The 27152-nt window shown below is 32.7% G+C and overlaps 1 protein-coding gene across 1 annotated transcript in view; it reads right to left on the bottom strand.

The window, feature by feature from the left end:
* Positions 1-27152, bottom strand: part of LOC105146024 (solute carrier family 7 member 14) — a 96439-nt gene that overhangs the window by 34646 nt on the left and 34641 nt on the right. Inside the window, exons 2-4 of the mRNA XM_011056039.2 lie at positions 18424-18571; positions 9434-9587; positions 1292-1522 (exon numbers count right to left, since the gene is read on the bottom strand). Of these exons, the coding sequence (XP_011054341.1) occupies positions 1292-1522; positions 9434-9587; positions 18424-18567 (529 nt within the window). The 5' untranslated portion in view covers positions 18568-18571. The remainder of the gene's footprint in view (positions 1-1291; positions 1523-9433; positions 9588-18423; positions 18572-27152) is intronic.

The following is a 27152-nucleotide window of genomic DNA, read 5'->3' as shown; positions in this document are numbered from 1 at the left end:
CGTCGGTCAACAAGGAAAAACGTGGCATACAGGTTGCCATCATGCGTTCTACCCTTTTTACACGTCGACGAAAAGCTTGTTCAGTAAATTAATTCGCTTTAGAAAATTGGATTGGACTCGGTTGAGCGTGACGATTTTTTTTGAATTAACAATCCTAGCAATGTCGCCATCTAGAAACGTACGAGTGTATATTTTGTTTGCCGAGTAGTTTTTCATTCGAGGTTATCGTCACTAATTATCTAACATGAAATCGGTGAGATTAATAAAATGGGAAAACCCCATTATTCATTCGCTTTATCCGCGAAGAAGTTAGAAGACATAAAAGTCGATTTTAATTACTTAGGGATCTACATGTGGCTTTCGTCGAGTAAAAACTTGAATAATTCAGAAATTAAAGAATAATCTCTTTATCTAAAAAGATTATGCTATTTTATATATTTTTTTATTTCTATTATGGTGTGAAAAAATTATTTTATTTTATGTATCTTTTTATTTCTATTGCTAGAGTTCTTTTTTCTCTTCTTTTTCTTTTTTCCGACAATTTTACTGATCAGTAAATACGTAAAAATTTTGTTGGCGAATTCTGCGAACATAAGCAACGCATGTAGTTCATGCGATACGTCTATCAAATCATCGATCTCTCTTGTCGTCACTTTATCGCAAAAAAACGCATAGAGAGCGTTTCGTGATCGAACCAGGGACAAAGGAGTCACGTCGCTAAACTCTCGGCAAGAAGGAACGGAAGTCTGCTCGTAAATTTCTACAATGTCGCTCCCAACGACGCTGGCGACTATGACTCGCCGTTTCACGATTTTACGAGCGACTGGAAGGGAAACTTTAAGGCTCACTGACGCGCGAAGAATAAGACCAAGGTGAACTCATATAAGACGTTTCAAAAGTTATATGTCTGAACGTTATGTTGAATTTAACATAGATTGTACATATTGAAAATATAGATTACTCAACAAGGACGTTTCATGGAGATATATGGTATATTCCAAATAATATTACAAAATACGTGAAATATTTCGTAAAATATTAAAAATAATGATTCCCAATGAGCAGAATGTCTAAAATCGACGCATAAAATATTTCATAAAGAATTCTGAATGATATCTTAAAGTTGTCTTATGCGTCGATTTTAGACATTCCGCTCACTGGGTTAGCCTACTTAATTTACTGCGTTTAAAGATCTAATTTCTTCTCCCAGTAAAATCTGCCATTTAAATTTGTTTGTTTCGAAGTGATTGATCTTTTGCATGTGTGAGCAGTGTCCGAAGTCAATACTCACCGAGTATGGTGCCAACGCTGTTGGCTATCGCCCCGGAAATAGCACCGTTCGCCAACGCATCCAGGCAGGCGCTAAGGGCGCACGCACACGCACTCGTACCTATAAGGTACTCCAGCACCATGTTCCATCCAATAATGAATGCTATTAATTCGCCTACTGTCACGTAACTGTACATATAAGCGCTGCCGGTCGTATGAGGCACTCGTACTCCAAACTCGGCGTAACACGCCCCTGTAATCACACGGAAAAAGAAAAGATTCAATCATGATATTCAATCATGAAGGACGAGTATGCGGAAGGAAAGAGGAAATTATTCAAAAATGGCACCTACATCACTAAATCCACGCGTAAAATACGTCGAATGAATAAAATGCAAGATCGGAAAATACGTGAAAATTTTGCTGGCGAATTTCGCGAATATGAGCAACGAACATCATTCGCGTACGGACGAATACAGTTTGGCGATAAACTAGAGTAGAAAGATAAAAAATATAAGCGAATGTTGGACGGATTTATGAGGTAAGAGAAAAAAACAATCCTATTTTTCCGGACCATCGAAGCGAATCTTAATAATATTCATATGTAGATTTTTTACAAATACATTTTTTCAATTTCTGTAAATTACACGACGATTTACTTAAAACGCAATCAAGAATTAAAGTTGGAAATAATATTATAAAATAAATTACATCGATCGTCAATTAAATTAATGACGCTAATGAGCATCTTAAACACTAAAAAACTTATTGCGAAAAATATTACCTTAGCCAGAGTTTGAATCCAAAACTCCTGACCTTTCGAAATGAATATTTTATCAATTCGATCACTTATGTGGAGATTATCGCAATAACTAATAATTAGAGAAAGTCATTTTTCAAAGTTTAAACAAATAATTATAAGTGGGAATTAAGAATAAATTAAATAAAGAAAGAATTCTATTTTTGATTAAAATAGATCTTGATGCTTAATAATATTCATAGAATTTACAAATACATTTTTTCAGTTTTATAAACTGCGATTCAGTTTGTCGGATTTTTTTCCATGAAAAAAATTGCGATTCGAAAATATAGCGATCAATTAAAGATTTCACAAACTTTTACGGTGATTACATGATAATTTTGTTGCTCTGGATTTATTTGTTTTTTCCTGTTGCTACCTAAAACGAATTATGCGTTTGCACATTGTGGCGTGACAGAATATTACCTTCACTACCGACTATCGTCGTGCTTTCGTAATCGACTGATTAAACCGGTTCAACCTTTCAACGTGAATTATATCGCAAGACAGATCCTCTGTGCTCAACTGGCACGCTAACATAAACACTATAATCCGCTTACATCTATTCAGAATCGTCAAAGACGGATGTTGTCTGTCCAGTTCAACGATATTAATAGCCCCAGCGGTTGAATTAGGAAGACGCCTGCACGAAATACAGGAGATCCAGGTTCAAATCCCAGCTGGGGGATTTGAACCCCCCATATGTAATATTTTTCGCAATAAATTATTTACAGTTTTTGGGATGCTTGTTTGCGTCAAATTATTAACAGCTTTCTAAGGTGCTTATTTGCAGCAATAACATTAAATTGCTTGCCAATTTAATTAAATCCGAATCAGCGTGTAATTTATAAAATTGAAAAAATGTATAGCTTCGGATTAAAACTGTGTTCTGAAGCCAATAAATAATTGGCGCATAGTTGACTTAAACCGAAAATTGTATAAATTTACAAGAAGTACTGGGTGCCTTCCATTTAATGCACAAGTCAAACAAGTATCTGTTTTTGTTACGCATGGAATGCAAAATAAGATAGAATGACATTTTGTGACTTGTGCCGCTAAATAAAAGATATTTATTATTAAGCATGAAAAATCGTCTTCACCGAATATGGCCTTTTTCACTTATCTATGTGTTTAATATAGTGTTATGCAAAACAAAATTTGTTCTGTAGAATTACTGTCTCACGTCCTGATTTCGCGTCCACGTGGAACGACAAAGTTACCTTTGACATCAACCGCCCTCGCTATCACTTCTATTTATATATCGACGAAGTCAGCCAACGACAATGTTAAAGAATCTACTCTCCATTGATGCTAAACTCGACATTTATGTCGCGTGGTATTACAAAATGTGCCGCCAGTCTAAGAAAAGAAAAGACGGCACGAAACTTCGCGGAAGCAAAAGTCTTGGCTCTACTTTCGCGATTATCGAACGACGAGAAGTGTAAAGCCTATCACGTGTATGTACATACATCAAAAGAAAAATAAATCCTATCTTTTCGAATGTTTATTATAGTTTATTATAGTTGAATGAGAACGTAACAAAAAATATATCTATAGAAGGACAAATATGATTAATAACTCTTAAACACCTTTCGACACTCAACTTTTTTCCAATGCTTTTCCAATACTTTGTCAATTGCTTATAACTTTTGTATACTAATAATTTATACTTTTTTACTAATCTTTAGAGAACAAAGATCTATTTTTTAAATCTTACAATTTTTCCTTGAGTAAGATTTGTTATAATTTATTATTTCCTAGTGTTTTAGTGTTTCAAAATATGACACTGTGTTCTATAAAAGTTTTTTATTCTAATAATTCATACTTTTTTACTAATCTTTAGAGAACAGAGATCTATTTTTAAAATCTTACAATTTTTTCTTGAGTAAGATTTGTTAATAATTTATTATTTCCTAGTGTTTTAGTGTTTCAAAATATGACACTATGTTCTATAAAAGTTAATAAAAATACATACATTTGATATTATATTCCTGAATGTCTGATGTTTCAATTGAAAAAAATTTTTTTACAAATACTCTTTTTTATAAAAGTTATAAGCAATCAAATTGAGTTAAGTATGTATACAGTGTACTATTTTCATAGTGAAGCATTTAAGAGCTAAGTTTGTTGAGAAAGAAAGTTTGACGTAGAAAATCACAAACTATACGAAATCACGTTAGATTGCCTTTAATTTGAGTACTTCGCTTCTGATTGAGCCAATTTTTCTCGTGATAGGATGCAGTCACGACGCGTTGCCTCCAATAATTCCGAGATTACGGTAACGTCAATAATGATTGTTATACTATGTATCCGCCGATAGGGCATCTTTATAGCAATATTCTCCTATTAGCAACACAATGAATTAATTAAACAACGCGCCGCGACTCACCGTGTCCTAGCTTTAATCCTACCATTAATTCGCGCGCTGCATCGATCTCTGAATATCCGCATTAATTACAGTATTACTCTATTAAATCGATAATTACTGAAAACGCGGCCGCAATCAAACGATATAACGATCGAGATGTAACGCATTTCTTTCTCGCATGTGCTTTTCGTTTAACATCTTAATTTTACTTAAAAAAAATAGTGTCACATCAATAGTACTATTTTAATAAAAATAATATGTGAGTTACACACACACACACACACACACACACACACACACCTGCGCGCGCGCACGCAATAACATTATTAATGAAACACAAATATGCTCTTGATTTAATGAAATTTTATTTGATTCATTAATGTTGTTAAATAAACAAGATTATTTTCAATAATATGCTGTTGATACAATATCATTCTTTTTCAGTACACAGAAATGTAATATTGGCCAATTTAATATTTCGATTTATTATTGAAAAACTAATTAATTACTTATTTGAAATATTAGAAATACTAAACGACAGTGCTTTTAATATTTAAAATAAATAATTCATTACTGTCGTCTAATATTAAATTGGCCAGTATTAAATTTTTGTAAGGGATAATTGATACCTTTCCATTATAAGAGATTACGGTAGAATAATGATAATTATAAAAAAACCATTTACTTACATGTATATTCAATTATAATATCAATTAGAAATACGAACATTTATAATGTAATTACCTCCCTCCTCTTTAACTTACAAAAATCGAGAAATTTATCTGTATATTTTTTCCTTTATTATTTTTTAATCTTTTTGTAAGGTAATGGCATCGATTAAAATAAATTTGAATTAATCGGTCTTTCTGCAAAGTTAAAAGAAATTTTATCTATAAGTATCAGAATGATATCTTTCTCGCTCTCTTCATACAAACGCAACACTGACGCGATTCAACAAAGCGACGAATAGTGTAACTGATTGTATCACGAGGACGCAAACCGCAGCGAAATTACAGACGATAAAAGGATCGGCGAAACAGGCGCGAGCAAAACAAGACTGATTGAGACACGTTCGGTCCATTCATCGCCTCCGTATCAGTAGAAACCATGCTCGAAATTTCGCAGCCAGGCGAACATTGCGCCTGTAAGCTGCAACACGCACGGGACAGTTTACGACCACGACGCGTGCTGATACGTTTAGAGGTTCGTATCGCACGATGAATCGTAAATTTCGTTTGATGGATATTTTCCGCGGTTGCTTCGCACGAATCGCGCGATATCGATATTTGGGACAGTCGAACCAGCGAGATGTTATCGATACGACGAACGGAGCTCGGTGTCGAACGTTAAAGTACTTGTAACAGTAAACTAACACGTCGCAATACAGCACTTACGCCTGTAACTGTACCGGCAAAGTAAATGTAAAGTATCTCTTGTATATAGTTAAAGTAAACTATTCGCGTAACAGCGCGTCAACTCCGGACATGGTTTTTAATTGTTCCGCTGGTGTCCGATTTCTAAAAAAGTTCCTACTCAAGAATAAAAGGAAGATTTTATGTATTAAAATATTCTGCTGTAAAAGAAAAAAACAATTGTCGTATATGAATATACTGTAACTATATGTGTAACTGCAATTGTAATTGTAAATAATTTCTAACTTTCTGTTGATCATATGAAATTTTGCATCTTTCAGCAACCATTAAGTTTTAGTGCAGATTTTCATATTGATTTGAACAGTACGTACAAATCTGAAAAATTTTTTCACATTTGAAAACTTTAAGAATAAATTTTTATTATCATAAAAGTCGAATTGCATTTTATTTATTGTATTTTTTACATATTAAAATTGATCTATCAGAATTTACAATCAAAATATCGATTTTAAAATCTGGTCCAAAATTTGACTGGCAGAGAATTAAATCATCCACTGCGGAAACTGCAAACATCGAAAAAATTAAATAAAATTGACGATTAATTAACAATTGTAGAAATCTTTATTCAAAGGAGATATTCCAGTTATTTGACTTTAAAATACAGTAATTAATTCATATGTTATCAATATAAACTATTTTTATTAATTGATTTAAAATACAAAACCTTTGTCTTTTGGAATTATCAGCCGCACACAGGAACAATGTCAAACGAGTTTCGTCTTTCTGTTTAAAATTATAATATATATTAATAATATAAATTATAAATATATAAATGTTAATTATTGCAGTTTGAAGCCAAATAATCTTTAAATAAAGTCTTCTGTAATTGATAAATAATTATCGGCTTTAATTAATTTTTCTCTTAGTATTTGCAGTTGCTCCACTCTCTTTTAAATAAAAAACATCAATGATTATTACAATGTAACTTATTTTAAATAGCGTATGCATTTTATATGTGTTACATTGTAAGAGTATATGTATTGGACTCGCTAGATACGTGAAATGAGAGATTATCATTACTCCAATATGTATACTGCAATGATATCGTTCATATTCACCTCATGTTCCCTGAAAGTACATACAGTAACTGAAGGTACATGAAAAGAATGATTTCGTAGAAGATAATTAAATAAAGAAGACAAGAATGTATAGATAAATTATCTATAAATTTAGCTAGATATCTACAGATCAGGAAATCATTTTGTTGGACTATCTAAATAATTACAGCAATTTTAAACATGCTGCAAAAAGTTTTAACATTCTACCAACCAATTTGAGCGTTCTGCATAATTATTTAAATCCGACAAAAATTATTATCAAATCTATATCTAGCTAAACTTTTAGATATTCAGTAAAACCATTCTTTCTATGTATTCTCCCCTACTCAAGTTATTTACATAGTTCGTTTACGAAATATGTGATTTCTTTTACTTCAATTTTTCGATTCTCTTCAGTGAGATCTCTTCAAATATTGTACATTAAAGATATTTACACGAGATTCTGCAGAATTACACTTTTATGCGTAATTTGAATCTGCTCGTGGCGTTGTGAAGTCGACAAATTCATACATAATACATCGACCGTGGAAAAATTTTCCGTATCATATATCCCATCACCGAAATCCATATTTTCGTAGAATAAGCTTCTTATCTGTGGCCACACATGGACTACAAATTCCTTCGAGTCTACTGCAAGCGAGAAAGACCTGACTTATCGCGCTGCCGAAATTGTCTGAGCTTTCCAGCAAGGAAATCTTCTAAAGAGAACCATCGCCTCGTTGTATAGCAGCAATCATGCGAGATATGTGATGCATATTTTATAAAGGAATTTATCTCGCGAGTACCCCTCTCGTCGCTTGATCGCATGAGCTATATGTAGCAATGATTTAGTGCATGCAAATGTTTCATTTATGCATCTTTCAGACAGTTTGATTGCTCGAGGGTAAGTAAGATTTTAATTATCATTATAACTTGCACATATGTGCACTCATATGTCATTTAATTACAATTCTACGTCAAAACTGATTGTGAAGAAGGCGAAGATATATACACGGAAGAATGATTTTGCTGTATATCTAAAAACTTAACTAGATACAGATTTGAAAATAATTTTGTTGGACCGTCCAAAATAGTTAGTAAACGTTTAAACATGTTGCAAAAAGTTTTAACATTCTAGCAACCAATTTAACATCCTATATAATTATTTTGATGATCTAAAACAGTATAATTTTCTGTACCTAGCTAAATTTTTAGACAGTTCAGCAAAACTATTCTTTCCGTGCATATATGAGAATTAGATAAGTATTCGGACGTATGTACTCGAATAGTGATCTTCCGATCAAACATTTACTTATTCGCAACTGTCATACGACTCATATATCATCGTGTCTAGTCAGGAGTATTATTCGTCCGCGGCCGTCCTCGTCGAGCCGCCCTCGAAGCATTGACATCACACTCACATAATACGATCGACATACACGTGCTTGTCCATCGTTAAATTGATCGTCCTTAAAAATAGGAAATCCTAGCGCCAACGGTTAAAGGCCACTTCCACCTTCGTTCTTATCCCTTCTCTCGCGTTTCTTCGACGGGATTGTGAATCGCAGCGAAAATAAATCCCTACTTTCGTATTCCTCGCGCGTGGACCATGAAAAGTCGGCGTCCCGTACGGATACATATATATACGTATACAAGTACCGCGTAATAATGCGGTAGAATCACGGTGGGATCGCATAAGGAAGGCGCGACTCGCGACTACGATCGCAAGGAGCAACTTTGATGTGAAAGAGTCGTCGACCTGATCTTAGATAATGTCGAACGATTAAATTCACGATGCTGGGTGTGTTTATGCGCAATCGATCTTGACCAATAAGTCCATCTATAACATTGGCATTAAGCGATATAAATTCAAGGAAAGAACGGTTTGCTGAAATATCTAAAAATTCTAGATACCTAAAAATAATTTTGTTTTGATCATCAAAATAATTATGTAGACCGTTTAAACTGATTATTATAACATTAAAACTATACATTAAAACTATAACATTAAAAATGTTTGCAACATTGGCTGCATTCAACAGAAAAAACTAATCAGCTAGAGCTTAGTACGTGATTCTTTAACATGATTGATTCCTACACTTAGATCCAGCAAAGAACTAAAAGGAAAAACCAATCATATTAAAGAATCACCTCGAGAATCACCAAGCGTTAACTGATTAATTTTTTCTGCTGAACACAGCAAATGCTATCAACGTTCAAGGATTCTACATAATTATTTTGATTAAATAAGATTATATTTTGGTCCAACAAAATTATTTTCAGATCTGTATCTAGCTAAACGTTTAGATACTTCAGCAAAACGGTTCTTTCTGTGTAAATCGTTTGAAATGAACGCGAATGCATGGCATTTTTCGTATCTATAGCAAAGATGCTGCAACATTATAATCGATCTGCACGGCGTTGTTGCTTTCGTGTTATCGTGCTATCTCGCCTAATGATTCTCATGGCGAGAGGAAAGCAGTTCTTCTTTTTCTTATCCCTTTTCAGAAAAAAATATGATACTTACCGGAAAAAATGGAAGCAATGGCTGCGATAATGAATGAGAAGACGACACCAGGTCCGGCAACGCTGCGCGCCACCATTCCTGCGACAAGGTACATCCCTGTCCCGACGCAGGAGCCAACTCCTAAAGACGTCAGGTCCAGAGTCGTCAGGCACTTCTACAAACAGTAATCATTTCGAAAATGTAGAAAAGCTGTACGTTTAAATAATAATAGAGCAGACAAAATTTTTTAATGAAATTAAACCGTACGACTAATATTCCAATAACGTATCGGGAAGAATTTATCTTTATTACCATTTAGACGACTTTCAATAAAGAAAATTACCCTTTTCTTTATGAGCTTTTTTGTTTTATATTTTGAGTGTTAAATTAATGCATTAACTTTTAATACTTAAAATCATATACAAAAGTGAAAACGTTTCGATTCAATACAGAGTCTCTACCAATATATAAATTTTAAATATTAAAATTTTAAATATTAATGTATTAAAATTTAATACTTAATTGCTCGATTTTGATTGTTTTTATATAACATTTTTGGAAATTAACGAACCTACCGTTTATTTTCTTTAATTTAATATGTTGTAGTCTAGATAAATAAGAGACAAGTTTTTTGTTACGTGCTCCTTATTTTGATTTGGATTACAAATTAAAAGCTCATCCAAATCGAAGGAGACCATTTCTTTATGTTTTTTGTAAATAGATTCTTATCTCATCTATACGCTAAAAAAATCCCTTTGAGGAATACTTTTTGGAACAAATATTTATTTCAATTACGTTAACATTAAATTGCACTTTGTAACATATTAATCTATTTTCATAGGCTAGAGATGAAAATATATTATTCGTTATTTTATCCGAAACAATTAACCTAAATAAAAAATAATTCCGGAGAGTGATTTATTTTGGTATTACATCGAAATTGTTTTTCTTTACAATCAAAATAATTGACCTAAATAAATTGTTTGGAACATCGTTTTTTATTTTATATACCTGGCACATTCCTATATTTTATTTTGTCCAGGTCATGTCCTTCTTTAAAAATCGGTGAATTGTCGTGGAAAGATGTTTGACATCGCACAATCATTATCTTTCATCGTAATACCAGTTTAAATACATAACGATACAGTAAATGATGCAGCAATCAGAGACAGAAAAGAAGGAGAAACGTGATCTCGTGTTACTGCCATTTTACAAAAAGATACGACGGGGATCTTTCTGCGGCGTTCTGCAGCCGTATGCATCTTTGAAGTTAGAGTAGATACAATTGAGGCTTCTAGTCGACTTCTTTCTAGAATGTCAGTGCCATTTTTGCAACTCGCCTCCGATAGTTATTAATAACGCAAAGCCCTCCGGGGGAGATCTCTTTCTCACATCGGCTATTGGAGTTTCTAAAATGCTTGGCACGGATAAAAATAAAGTAATCGCGAAGAGTTATTCCCGGTAGGCACGCGTAGTGTTACTTAACATTACTTTATAGTGCGAATCTTGTCCGACTCTAAATGGTACTCTTTTATACTGACAAAAAAAAATTGTTCATTTGACTTAAATTAATTTAGTTCGTCTTTATTTCTTTCGTCGAAGAATATATGTATTTAAGTCAAATATAATATAATTGATTTAAATACATATATTCTCCAACAAAATGAATTAAATTAATTTAGTCAAACAAACCATTTTTTTCTCGGTGTTTATAATTCAGAAATGTCTCGAGTAAAATATTCAAGTCAAATAAGTCGAATGATAAGTAAAATAGATAGATCGGATTTATCTATTTTGTGTAATCAAATGTATAAATTGAATGTATCCATTTTATAATTAACCGTCGCCTTAATAAGTCTGCGAATTGGAATTAGCTACGCGGATTGATAAAGTTCGTATTTGTCGCATCGAAGAATCTCGGAGAATAATGCCACGATAACGATGCCTATCCGCTTACTCAAGTCGCGATTGCATAAGTGGTAGAATAACGATTTTGCGTACGCAGCAAAACGTGTTCCAAGAATTGCATATCAACCGACTTATTTTGCTCAACAAGATATTTGATAAAAACAAATACACTTAATAAAAACAAATAATAACAAACTTAAATTTTTAATGTTTTGTAACAGAAAACCATATTGAAATATTCTTTACCGTCAAATGGATTTTAACATTTTAACTACCATGTCACCCACGATGACTAATGTGACCGACGTGATGTCAGTCTCGATTTTGGAGGGACAGTCTCGGTTTTGGAATGCTTGTTCACTGTTCCAACAAACACGTCAAATGTCCCGATTATATTACGAGCAAAATATCACAAAATACCACCGAAAAATATTTTATAAATTTTTCCAAATTGTAAAATCATATAGAAATATATTACCGCTTCCAGAGAAAGTAATACAGTAGTTGAATGAGTTTTGTGTAACGAACGAAGTGTAGGCAACGGAAAAACTCAACTTTGAGTTTATATTTTAAATGCGATATCAATAAATTAATTAATTTTGATGGTTTTAATTGACACGAATTTTATACATTTCTTAAGGATTCATCTGCCTTAAGCAGATAATTTAAACAAATGATAAATATAAATAATGACATTATTTTGAAAAATAAATTGTTATTATTATTTATTTTTTTATATATTCAAACATCCTCCTTCCTTTAACAAAGTCTCGATATTAAAGAAACAATATTAAAGAAACAATGTAAATTATATATTAAGATTATAAAAAAATTAAAGTAAAGTATTAAAAAATAATACACCTATTATAAGCTCAAAATCAAAATTGGCAGTGCAAAATGTTAATGCACGATAAAGTGTTCATCAATAATGTTTATTTAAAACTTTGTAGACTTGTTTTGACATTGCATAAAATAATTTTAATAATTTTGCTGGATTGAAATGTCGTTATTTGAATTGTAATTTGACAATGAACCTACGCTTTCATTACTATACATATAATAAGTAACAGAAATCAAATGCAATGTATCAGATCGCAATTAAGATTATCAATAAATTAATGAAGATTATTAATTATACATAAATATATTTAATATATTTTCTTTTTAGGCTTTTTGAATTATAGATTAATTATTTTGTTCTCTCTCTCTCTCTCTCTCTCTCTCTCTCTCTTTCTCTCTTTCTCAAAATGAATTTTTAAATTTAACATTCATTTAAAGAATAAATTTTTTTCCTTTATTTCGACATTTGTTTAATTTGACTTGTTATTCTTTTTCAAATTTTCATATTCTATGAGAAGAGTAAAATTACGTGATTTAAATATTAAAATAAAAAATCAAACTAATAAAATTGAATTAAATCGCTGCGTATTGTGCACAATCTGGCGATTTACACAGTGAGAATAGAACTCGAGACAATAGAGGATGGAAATTATAAACTATTATCTTTTGATATTTATTCAATCCTTGTTTCTATAATACTATAATGTTATTTAAATTCACTGTATATTTTGCAAAGCTACGCTTTGGATTCTTCATCAATGCGAAAACAATTCGCTTATTACCGTAGTAAACGTAAGTCATCAGGTCGAGTCAGCAAAAAATCAATGACGTATTGACTATTCGTTCAAGATTCATTTAGGACAAAGAATGGGAACATTCGGTGGTTCCTCCTTTTATTACGCTATATTACATATTTCCTAACAACGATAATGCCTATTCTACAATAGAGTTATAAGCCGTAAGTCGTAAGAAATTAACCAATCACAGTCGAAATAAGAAAGATAATCGACTATGATTGGTTAAAGCAGAAGCGCAGATTCTTACATAACTCAATGTACATACAATGTATAATACATAAGAAAACCAATTAGAATCTTTTATTTCGTGGAAAGGAAGAAAATGAATGATTTTGATTTGTTTATTTTTTATGCATTGTGCCTTATGCAAGATTCTATGTTCCCGCTCTCAATTTTTAACGACTTACAACGGTTTGCAACCTTATTATAGAACAGGCATAAGTTGGCTGATAAAGATACTTCGTTATCTGTAGCATATTGTTGTGTATTATATACACAGTCATCTTGTCATTCGAGCGGCAAGACTCGAACCGGCAGCGAAGAAGCAAGCAGCTTTGCACATCATATTATCATTCAAGACGCGGTCGCGACAAGTGGGCTTAGAGATACTGTACCAAATGCGATCGTCTCTTGTACAAACAGTCAACAATCACGAGCAGTAATGATCTCTGTTTCTGAGTTCTGGTTTAGTCGACAACTTTAGCTATTTAGATAGCTACTTAGATAAGATGTAATCCTTATCTCGGTTATCTAGAGAGAGAGAGAGAGAGAGATATCTGTTATTTTGTGCGATTTCCATTTTCGATTGAAGTGGAGATCAAGGTAATAGAGGATGGAAATTATAAATTATACAATAATAACTAGATAGATTTTTAGATAAACAGTAATAGACAAAAAAGAGCATAAAAACTCACGCAAAATCTTATTTGCGAATTACTGTATTCAATCTTTATTAAACATGTCGCATAAAGATTTTGGTCTTTATTAGGACATCCTCAGTACGGAGGATATTTAATAAAGATTGAAAAGAGTAATCCGCCAATAAGACCTTCCGTTTTTATTTATTATAAATTCCTTTTTGTTTATTATAAATTATAATTTATAAAAATCGCATGCGTTGGATCGTTCTTATTTGTTTAAAAGTAATTTGTCTGTTACGTATGTATATTGTAACACAAAAATAATTTAAACAGGACAGCAAAAGTAATTTTATACAATGCATAATAAACAGAAAATAATATTTCTTGTAACTGCTAATAAATCAAAAGAGAATAAATTAAAAACAAACATATTGCATTCAGTAGACGGGATCGCATATCACACGTGTCACACGTAATTGCGAAAGTTGCGAGGTCTCCAATAACTAGCGAATCGAATTATCTAGCTCCGCGGTATAACATTACAATTAGTCAATTTCCATTGAGAAATAATTGTGTGATAATGATGGAAAATGTAGTTTGCGCGATTAGTAACGTCGTGTTTCGCAGAGCATTCAGCATTGATCCGTTGGACATATTGTCGTGATGTTTGAAGTACGAAGAGTACAATATTGTGAATTAATGCAAATACTACGTAAATTATTTCCGGTGCACTCGTGCGATGCTACGTTGATGCATAACGTAACGTTGATTTATATGGTCACGGGAATTTTGATGGAATTTTCGAGGAAAATACCTGAGAGAAATATATCATCGTTATTTAAGTTCGATCTTGGATATTATTCAATCCTCAATTATTATGATTAAATCATAAATATTAATGACGTTTGGAACTTTAGACGAGAGAAAAAAGCAGACATATCTTTTTTCAGAAAAGAAAATTGAAACGCAAATATCAAACGTGATTAATTGAGAATTCGTACCATCAAAATGCTTGTCAAACTTTAAAGTTACGTACCTTCAACAAAGTTTTGAATTATTTCGACTTGTTAAACCTTGCTTAACTTTCGACTACAGCAACGGGAATTTAGACTCAAAGTGAAAATTTTAGATGGTTTAGTACAATGATATATACAATTAAGCATGAGGTACTAAATTGTAAGTAAAAAAACTTTGAATCTTCCTTTATCAAGCAAGATCGAAGTTTATTTAAATTCTAAGCTCCAAACGTAGGATGCTATAAAATTTAGATGTAGTTTTTATAGTTGAATATAAAAAGAACGTTTCTACTAAAGTATTTAAAAATTTAACTAGATACAGACCTAAATATAATTTTGTTTGGATCATCAAAATAATTATGTAGCGCGTTTAAACTAATTATTGAAACGTTAAAATGTTGCAGTATTATTATTAAGCGTTTTACATAATTATTTTGATGGATCAACAAAATTATTTTCTGCATCGAGCTAAATTTTTAGATATTTTAATAAAACCATTCTGTAGTTCAGGTTAAAAGGATCAATTAAAAACAGTTAGTCATTTAAAATTAATTATTTGGAGAAAAAAAGAATAATAATAGTAACAAACCACGAAACCACGGTTTAATTTTACAGCGAAAATCGATCGTTCATCGTAGGATGTTCCTCATTTGGATTTTGATCATCATTGCGTGGTTCTACGCAATCCTGTGTGTCTTTTACGCCAAGCGAGCAAGCTAAATAACGAATGAGGATGCTGGTTGCTCGGGACTGGAATTACGTGTGCGCAGTAAATACCGGAAGTCCCCTCGCGGGAAATCGGTCGAGATGGTCGTCCCGGACATGTAACGTCATTACATTCGTAATTCCTGAGGCCGCGCTTTCAGCAAAAGCGGTAGACGATGGATTTAGCGAATGATGAAACGAGCGATGCAATTTGTTTATCTTCGTTTATCCAATAAAATTCACAGCGCGTACAATCCGATGGGCGAACCAATGATAGAGCATTACTCGATGAGTTAATAAAATATATATATGCACTTACGAGTAAAATGCAAGAAATAAAATCCGAAGCAATTCTATTACCTTTGGAAGACGTTCCATAATTCTTTTTTCTATTAAGCGGGTCTTTTTTCTATTATGCAACAAATTGAATCGACGAAATCTAAATTGAAAAGAGCTGACAATTAAAGTAAACGTCTCAGAGTGACCGGGCAAATATCTATGTCCGGATACACAAAATTTATTATTATTAATCTCTCCTCAAATCCTTTTTGTATTAGAATATTATTATTTAATTGATTTTACTTAAAGATTGCAATTAAAAATTATAATATTATATTTGAAGAAGCATTTGAAATTATTAATAATATAAACAAAAATAAAGCTTTGTGTAAATGTCTGGACATAGGAATATGTCCAGTCACTTCTCTGAAACATTTACCTTCTCTTATCAGAACAAAACAATCATTCAAGAACCGAAAAAATAAATCATCGATACTTTCCCGTTTCCAATGATAATTGCATAACAAGCTATCTTTTTCTCGTGTTCTCTTGGATAATGGTTCATTTATCCCCATTCTAACTTGTCGCGTGCTACTTTCGCATTAGATAAAATTTGCGTCTTAGACAGAGTAGCTGCAGTTCGTGTCTGTATATGAGTACACATATACGTACACACCTATGTGTATCGGGCTTGTGCTATTTTCCTGTGAGAAGTAGATCGGTTATTGGGAAACTTCGCGACAGTTTATGCGCGCTGCAACTACGGCGGAGCCGTGAGAAAGGTCCACCCTGAGAGAAGTAACAGCTTTGCAACGATCCTCCCAGCCATCGTTAGAGGTATACGTAAGTTTGCCATTGTCTTTCTCTTTTTAACGTGGAACACGGGCTATCGAAGCAACAAAATTATTGCGACGACAATATATATATTGTGCAGTATTGTCGCCACAGTAATATATATAACAAAGTTTTATATATATATACACACACACACACACATACATATATATATATACACCCTCTAAACTTTTAAAGTGAATTATCATTCTGAAGAGGAAATCTCTCACTCTTAAAGATTAAAAATTGAGCCACTCTTTTTCAAGACTGGTTAAATTTCATTCTTTAGCGTAAGATTCCACTTTAAAGAATTTAAAGAGTATATATGTATATGGAGAACTTAAAGAGCATATAACCTGTACGGTTCGTTGAGAAATTAGAGAAACTAGAGGACTGCCAACTCGTTCGCGTAAACGACAAATTTCACAGTGATATATCTTTTCGTGTACCATGCACATTTACTTCTTATATCTTAACTTCGTCGTTTACAGAACTTTATCGTGTTTACTAATGGGTGCTGTCCTTGTTTTAATAGAATGAGGAAGCTATTTTATCTTATTAGGATCAAATTTGAAACAAGCAGGACGATGCTCTTTCGTTGTTCATATAATGCGAAATTGTTTTTAACTGCGTAGTATTATTTGTGAAAATTATAACTTTGTTAACGTAAAAGTTAAACTTTTCTATCAGCTAGTACGTATGAGTCTTTCATTTTTCGCCGTTCTAAAAGTAGCGCGTCACTGTAATTAATAATTAGAAGCAACACACGCTATTAAATGCCTGCCTCATTACTCGTTTTTAGTTACCTCTCTCCTTATACTGGTTTTTCTGGTTTTCATTTGTGTAGAATTCTGGCAAGCAATTGGAGGAAATAAAACAGCTAATCATTATAATAATGATATGATGATCAAATTTCACTAATACGATTTCAATTATTCTAATTTGCTAATCTGTTCAAGTCTATTTGACTCAACAAGTCTATTTGATCCAAAATGTAATTCATTTTCTTTTAATTAATAATATTTAAAAATGGAAATGGTTTTATGACCTTATAAGAAATTTACTTATATTTGATTTATAAGCAATATTTACTCATATTTACTTCATTAATCCTTTATTTAAAAAAAATTTTTTCTCTTGTACTTGACTTTATCTATTGTAAAAATAATATCTTTTTCTGTAAAAATTTATTTTTATTTTTTAAAACTTTTTAATCCTTCATGGTCACCTAGGATTCAGGGAACCCCAAAAAGGTGTAAAACTTTATATTTATAAGATCTTTTTTTTAAACGGGACTTTACTGCCATTTATCCAAAGTTTAAAATACCCTTTTTGCACCTTCAATCGCATATTGTTCCTTGAGCGTCAGCCTTTGTGATTTTTTTAAATATGTTAAAATTAAAAACTTTAAAAAGCCACTGCATTTTTATATTGTTTAAAGTAATTTCAATCATTTTTATGATCTTAAAAAACAAAAACTGTAAAATATGGCGATCAATTAAAATGTTGGAATCATTTTGCCTTCTGTGTGACCAACACAAAGAGATATGATCACAAAGAGTTAATTGCTTTTTAATTTTTATTTTTTTTTAAAGCTTTTTAATTGTATGGATCAAATGGTATAATCATATAGTTTTGAACAGATTAGCAAAATTAAAACATATATTGAAAAGTACTGAATTGAATTCAGTGAATCCCAATAAAATTCTAAATTAAATTTATATCGTTGTCATAGCATTATAATAATTACATTGTTATCATTATCACCTTACCTGTAATTTCTGCTTGGAGTCAGCTGGATGAAGTGGCTCGGGACCGGTTTTGGGCTGATCACCCTGCAGACTTTCGATGTTCTTTGTACGTATCAGCTTGCCGAAGAGCTCGAGGCCCTTCTCCCGATCCAGGTCGAGCTTCATTTTTCTGCAAATTAAGAACGATCGAATTATATTCACCCATAGAGACATAGACTCGGAAGAAAAAGAAAGCAATAACAAGTAAGTGCTTTTGATCGATGTTTTTCACAAACATTCTTCCGTAGTAGGCACGTGAAATAAAATATTACGCAGAAAACGCATCAACGAAAAGAGGATGAAGTAACATGATATTATAGAATGAGGTCGTACGTCTGTCAGCTGTCTATCGATAAAATGAGAGAAAATAATTAGAGAGTAAATATCCTCAGAAATGTATGAGTTTCGACGTTTGTTGAATGAGGATTAAAAAGACATATATGTACAGTTGAATATAATTACGCTATCCGCAAATGAGATAAAATTCAATGTACTTTTCAAGCATTTCTAAGTTCACCCGATAGAAATGCAAACTAAAATGCAAACTAAAATGCAAACTAAAATCCACACGTATGCGCGTAAAAAAGTAATTGAAAATCAGACCGATGTATGAGATTGTTATTTCTAGCGGGGGATTAATAATATCTGTCTGAACATGAGGCCTTTATGAGATTAAAAATAGCTTCTGCGGCGCGAAGAGAGTAGTTTAAAGGTTATCAAATAAAATAAGAGTAAAGTATAAAGTCGAAAAGATAGTTTATCGTAAAACTTCCGGATCCTTGATATTCAAAGTGATAGAAAATAACGGAAGATATTTTATATCTAAGAATAATATTCTGAACAATAAGGATAAAAGTTTCATTTCATAAAATACGTATCGTATAGATAAAATAACATTTCGAGCAACTCATGGACAAAACAGACAATAGTTACATAATATATACACGTGAGAACAATTGGAATGAGAACAATTCAGAGATTCAGAGAATAGTTTCAAGAAATTGCGTGTCTGACAAATAACATCCATCAAACGAACGCGAGATTATAAAGAAAGAAACTTAACTCTGGTCTCATCCATCATCCGAAAACGCAAAACGACGAAGCCACGAAGAGATGTCTAACTCCGCCGCATAATCGAACAACTAACGGCCGTTTCTTGAGACAAACGAGCTCTAAAAAAAGCCCGTCACTTACATGCGGTTCTCTTTTCTTCAGCTCGCTTGTTTCCAGGGTCGAAAGTCGCGTACACGAATTATCGATTTATTATCCGGCGACATTGCTCTTCAACGGGGACACAGCTCTTTCACGTTTCTCTGGCGGTGCTTCTACGAGCTGCCTGAGATTGAAAAATTATCGTATTCTTGTCATCCCATGAAATTACTTTGCCGAGATTACGACTAAGCTTTCAACTGATTAAGATTCGACTGCTTAAAAGCGTTAAATTATCTTTTATTGATATATGTCCAACTTTTATAGCGGATTCTTCAATTAAGAATATGTATGTCACATCTCAAAGTATTATCAAAAGTGTAAAATAAGTTTTATAGATGGTTCTATTATTATATTTAAAAATTTGGGCACGATTTTTTTCTTGTTTAGAAGTTATTCAGATTTGTTTATTTTAATTCTTATGTAAAATCACGTTAAATCCTCAGCATGCAAAATGTCAAATAAATATTCTGTAAAAATTCCGTGAAATATCGCGACTATTGAAACGATTACTCATCCTCTTTACTATGCTAGTCGATTAAAACATCACACATTTATAATACAGACGCGATGCATTCTTCACGACAGATTATGCAAACAGCGAACAGTGAGGATAATCGCAGAACGAGTGAATGAGAAGGTACTCGGCGTATTAAAAGGAATAAATTATTCAGAATATACGCGGGTAAGGTTAAAAGACTTGAAAGTAAATTTTACTTGTCCCTCGTCGAAGATAATGGATTTTCAAGATACGTTCGGAATTTTACTCAGGAGCCACTAAGAAAGAAACTGGCATATGTGATACATCGTGCTGACAAAATCCATATCATTTGGAAAGAACGCCAAATTTCCGGGAAATTTCCCAACAGAGAAGCAAACTGTGTCGACGGAAACTCTTGCGATCAATCCGAGATTTTAAAAATATATGAATTTTGACAAATTTAATGGTATGTAAGAGTTGGGCGTTTTTCTATTCTCGTAAAACGATGCACTTTTTTCGGGGCTTGAAAAAATATTAGATTTTTATAACATCAATGTAATATTTTAACGCAGTTTTCCTTGTACGATCTCTGTATTTTTTATGTAAAATAAATTATTACATTGTTAGAAAAGCAGCACAACTCAAAATTAATAACTTTTCATTAGAGCATTTCGTAAGTTCTTTCTAAATTGGAACAAAATTCTTAATTAAGATAGTGAATGCATAACTTCACTTTCTTTCCATGGTATACTTTAAATTACAATGTATTTCTTAAAATTAAATTTATTTGTTTTCAAAATTCGAATAATACAATCCTAATATAGAGCTATGTTCCTCATCAGAGTAGTAATATTTTTTTATATAAACAATGTGTTGACAAATGTATCGTTTTTCTATAATAAGATATTAGTTTTTGAAGAGAGAGAAAGAGAGAGATTAATTTCCTTTCAAAAATCCTAATTTTTTATTTGTATCACTTTTCTATCAACGTGGTAAAATATAATTTAGTTCCGTACAACGCTATTTTTAAAATATTTATCGTTAGATAAAAATACGTATGTAAAAGTTTCTATTCTCGGCAAAAGCTGTGCATAGCACTTAACGAAAGTATTAAAACGGTTAGTGAAATCGGAAATTAAAATCTTACGAGAGAGAGAGAGAGAGAGAGAGAGAGAGAGTCGATGATCTCGATCTTTTAATATGCATGAGTATTTCTCTCCTCGTGTTTCATTAAGAAACATATAAGAATAGTTTTCAATAATGCAGACGCAAGTTTGTTTCGAAGCAACAGTAGCGAATTCACCGTGAAATCGACCGATCGCCGCATAATCGCGCTTTAACGTGACAGAATGCAACTAATCCTTTTTATGCTACTCGTGATATCTCGCGTTGGAACATCAACCATCTCTTTACGTTTCAACTTCTCATTAGCAAAACTTGTTGTCAGATCGCACATATTTCATCTTTACCTCATTTCATTATTTATCTATATTTTTATTGTATGATGGAATATAGAAATATTTAAATATGTTAAATAAATTAATATTGTTTGCATATACACGATTAAAATTTATTCTATATTACAGAAACGATTTGGAAAATATTTATTTTGAGATATTTACTTTTACTGCGAATAAAGTTAAGATCTTTATATTAAAATCTATATTCTAAAAAATATGAGTATGGATTTCATACTGTGAGGGTTAAATATAATTCTCATCGTGTGTTGATGTTGATATAAACCAATGTGATGTTTATATAATTTTCACTGTGTTACTATTGATATAAATACTAACATGACATGGATTTAATACCATGAATGTAGATTTAATATTGTGATTTTAAAAAAACAACATAAAACAAGGCTCAAATAGACAAAAATCAGATTGATAAATCAAGGGATACGAGTCTAGCTGGATGTTTATAAACTGTATTTTATTTAAAATTTGGCAATAAACATTTAGCTAGGTTCGTAGTTCTAGATTTATCAATTTTATTCTTAAATGATTTAATACCATATTAATATTAAATCATTTAAATCAGAATATTAAATTATTAATACTACATTAATACTACCATGATATTAAATCTACACATATTGGTATTTATATTAACAGCAACATAGTGAGAATTATATACCTGAACATCGGCATGATGTTAAATTCCATATTTCTTAGAATGTAGAGATCAGTAATTATTATACGATAATTATTATATGATATTAGTAATTATTATATGATATATGACTTTATTCAATTTACAAATGTAATAAAATATGGAAATATCATGTTATAATTTGTTATTACCACTCTTTGATTTGCAGAAAATATCAGCTAGTATAGAGATCATAATACGATATAACATAAGAGAAACTTATGACAAACAACAAGTAAGTTTAAAAATATCAACAAAATTCTCTCATTCCCCTGTCCGTATGGGAAATTGCGTTACGCAAAATCCGTGAGAGAAAAGTAATATCGCTGGTCAGTTCCATCGTAACGCGATCTCCCCCGATGATATCATACGCACGAGAGTTTTTAATTAAGAACGGGGACGAAACAAAAATACATTCATGTCGCTGCTTACCGCGTGACTGCCATACAGAGACAATAGCAATGAAACAGAAGCACATTCGTATTCTCAGATCATCAAGAAAGTCCGCCGAGGTTTTTCTCAAATAGAACTACGAAAAACAAGTCACTGCGATGGAATTTCTTTTTCTTTAATCTTTGATAACTTTGTGTTAGGTTGGAACATTTCTATACTTCTCAATCAACGAAACCAATAATCAATCCTTCGAAATCCTCGCTTCGTTTCTCTCTCTCTCTCTCTTTCTCTCTTTCTTCATGTTTATTCTTCTTAACGAGGGAGTGCATTTTGATCCCCTTCGCGCAATGCGTTATTACGTGATTGTCCTACCAAAGGATTCATTCGGCGTTTTCATCGAACGCATGCATCACTAACTGGATCCACGGGGAACCATGGGACACTCTCTTGGAATCTCCTTTTTTAAAAATAATTATGCAAAATGTTATAGTCTAATGTTGTGATTGTGTGATCCCTATTATTTATATTTTATTATATATATTATTAATATTTGTATAGTACTTAATCACAATTTTTATTTATACAGAAATATTTGTTAATTTAAACTCTTAAATATAAAAACGTATATTCTATTATCTTATTCTGTTTTTGTATCTGTGTTAATAATTTTAATAAAACGAATTATAGCAATCAAAGCCTTAAACGGTCTAGCTAGTCTTAATCTTAAATGATTTCATTCTATGATTCTGTGTAAATTTATATACTACGTATGTAAAGTCCTTTTTGAAATAATTTTTCGGTCTTGAAACGCTCATTCTACTAAACTACCGCAGTAATATCACGAGTTAAAATTGTCTAGCAATTTAACAATTTTTGATTGAATACGTTTTTTCGCATCTTTTAAACGATCTTAATTATGCATATAATTATGACTGAGTGACATATTAAAATCTGTAAATAATTAATTCTTGTTGCGATAAATATTACCTCCGGAAATAATATATTATATTGTTTAATAAAACGTTTTTTTTTAATTATACATCTAAATAATGTTTTTTCAATATAATGCCAATAATAATGAAAATATTTTATCTCTTCATATTTAACTTGAAAAAAAATTGTGGCTGATGGTCCCCTCTTGACAAATTCCTGAATCTGCTAATGACTTGCACACGAAGAATCGCTGTCAGAAGCACGACGATGTCTAAAGTCAAACTCGATGGAATCCGACTGCAGTTCCAGATCGCATAGTATGATTTATAACGAGCGTCTCGATGATGGGAATCGTAATATTGAAATTTGCCGAGAGGATTGAATCCCGCGGCGACGATCGCAACCTCGTGCAGGATGCACACGCGAAATACGCGACGCATATATCGTAAACAACAGTAAACAATTATCGTCGAGGCCATGATAAACTTTGCGGATGAGGAAACAATTGCGAACGGTAACAGACGGCTTTTTACGAATGGATTGTTAGAAACACAATGTCGGGATGTTTGCGACAGCTGGGTCACCGCTGGGTGTGCCGTTAGTTAATAAATCGACGCAATAATTACTCTTAATAATTACTCTCGCGAGAAAGGACGACGCGCAATTGTTGGAACGTATTACAACACGTCATGAGCTAAAACATTACGGAGTGACTTTGCGACGAGTAGAAAATTTATTAATGTAATAACGATTTTTAAAATTTTTCCTTTCAAATATTTTGACACAAAATATGTCATTTTATTATGGAATGGAAAATATTTGTAAGGTATATATGCAGAACATTATACGTGTGCAATCAAGTTCTAATTTTCCTAGGCGAGCCTCGGGGCTCAAGTACGATTACAGAGATTCGAAGAAAGAAAACGTAGATAATCATCAGTTTCGCGTTCGCAGCGGCGCGGTTATTTCCATACGATTTGCAAGAGGCGTGATATCACAGCGCAGCAGAAGCTTCCGAGTCGGTTGGTCGTTATCGCGAGCGAGCAAGCCACGAGAAAGAAAAAAGAGAGAGAGAGAGAGGGAAGTACCGTTTTTAATATTATGTTAATTTTATTCAAGCCGACACGCCCCGTCTCTCATTGGTCGCGATGCTTTTTCATTCTTTCGAGTGGAAAGGAGAGAAATCGTGACTTCGTGCTCGCAAGACTGCCTACCCTTCGATAAGGGAAGACAGCCCTCTGCGTGTACACATTGGTAAGCGGCCCTTTACATTCTTCGCGACATTAACTTCGACCCTGGAATTTCCAGGGACCATGAAACGTTCTTTTCTGGGACGAGAGAAGAAGGCTCATGTTCTGCGAAATTCGTTTAAAATCCATTTAATTTTAAATTCCTTGCGTGCGAAGAGATCGATACTTGGACGCTATACGCCACAGCCTGCGATAATGACTACGATAATGATAGTCGTGTTTCTCATTTTAATGCTGTAGAAGGTAATTTTTTAATCGCAATTTTTTTTCAGATGACGATTAGAAACGTGGTGTGAATAATATTTTATTAACTCCACACGCGTCGGATATGCTATAAAGTTTTTCAACTTTTATTACGTGTCAGTTTCACTACCGTATACCGAAAAATAAAAGTCCGTGTAATAAAATTTACGCACGATTTATGATTTATAAGCGTAATTCATAATTTATAATGACCAAAAAAGGTTTTTACATCGCGTGAACCTATATTGTGCACTTATCGTATTAAGTATTTATAAGACATGACGTATTATAGCATTTCAAGATTAAACATCCTCATTCACACGCTATCCTCGCGTCGCTTCGTAAAGAACTCTACAAAACTTCAGAACAGGATTATCTCCCGTAACCAGGATGCCGATACTTTTCGCGAAAAAAGGAGGATACACTTTGTAAAACGAAGGCGAGAGAACTCGACTCTCGCATCCTGAACGGTCATGGGTTGGCGATTTTGCGGTTATCGATCTCGCCCTCGCGGTGTGTTCACCTCCCGGCGCTGTTAAAACAACCGTACCACACACACACACACACACACACACACACACACACATATATATACACACATATACACACGTAGACACATTCACAAAAATATTCCCGTAGGTACATTTCCCTTTCTCCCTCTTTCCTCGCAGCTTCCTCGAAGAATCGCAGACATCGGCCGGACGAGAATTCTAATCCGAAATCTAGTTCTCTCATAAACTACAAACTGAAAGATCTTATTCGCATACTCTCATATAACATCAGACGAGTTTGCAGTCACCTAAGATTCTGCAATCGCAGAAGTCAGCTGAACCGATAACTCGTGAACTTCCTCGTTTCACGATTGCAAAACTTTCTCTTTATGCAACTCTCGAGGATTCAGATATTCAATAAGAGACCTCTATTCGTGCCACTACTTGTTCGCATGTCGTCTTGCGACATTATATAAAATGGAAAGATGTACTGATAAATAATCCACGTTAATTTTAGTTAGCCTGTTATCCGTGACGTATCGCGTTGTCACGGTAAGAACATTCAAACAGTCTCGCGGAGAATTTGATATGTCTGCGGGACAATCTCACGTTACGTTTTCTGCGAGAGAAAAATCAGTTGTTCTTAATCTTGTTTAAATTTTAAACGCAAATGGAGCTAAAAATTTCAAACGCGCACGCATTTTCTCATCTCAAACAGTTAAATTTTCATGCTGACATTTGCTTTTCCTGACAGTCTCCTCCGATCCAGATATCAATAACGTGTCAGAATGGCTTTCATGTCGAAATGTCAGACGGGAAAAGTTGTTTCAGACGATATAAATATACACAAACGGATGTAGTACTAAAATAACTGCGTGAAAAGTGATTTTTCCCGAGCGCGTATTTCCCTGAGGGTCGAGTTAATGATTGAGCTCGACCACTAGTCACATCGTTGAATAAAATGGATGACGCTAACGATCTCGCGCTTGTTTGCGAAACCGTTATGATTCCCGCATTATAAATACATAATGCAGTAAATACACACGGTAAAAGTACATGAGAAAACAAATAAATCCATTTAAAACAGAACATAAATTATAAATAAACTTATATGTTGCTAAAATCTCATATCGAAAACAACATTGATTGCATTTTATATAATTTTTTTAATGAAATTCTATCTTTGAATGCACACGTTTCTCTCACTATTGATACAAATCTTTTATTAAAGACAAATTCCAATTGAGTGTAATGCAAATTAATAAAATCAAGGTTTTGTCACAAATTCCTCGTCGTGAAATTTTATAACTTCTTCCTGATTTTCAAACAAAATTTCCTGATTTGGAAACCATCGAATATTTTGTTGAGAAAGCAATTTAACGTCATAGTGTAAATAACTAGTAATGTTTAATTTAATTGTTAAATTAGTAATATTCCAAACTGCGTAAGCGTTATGTACACATATTGAGCTTCTTTAAAGCTAAGAATTTTAATTCTCCGGAAAACTGCAAAATTTCCTGATTTTTTCCTAACCGTTTCAAATTTCCCTAATATTTC

The sequence above is a fragment of the Acromyrmex echinatior genome, chromosome 1 (genome assembly GCF_024713525.1).
Source record: "Acromyrmex echinatior isolate Ae372 chromosome 1, ASM2471352v2, whole genome shotgun sequence".
Taxonomy (NCBI): Eukaryota; Metazoa; Arthropoda; class Insecta; order Hymenoptera; family Formicidae; genus Acromyrmex; species Acromyrmex echinatior.
The sequence above is the reverse complement of the archived record's forward strand: the minus strand, read 5'-3'. Positions and strand labels throughout refer to the sequence as shown.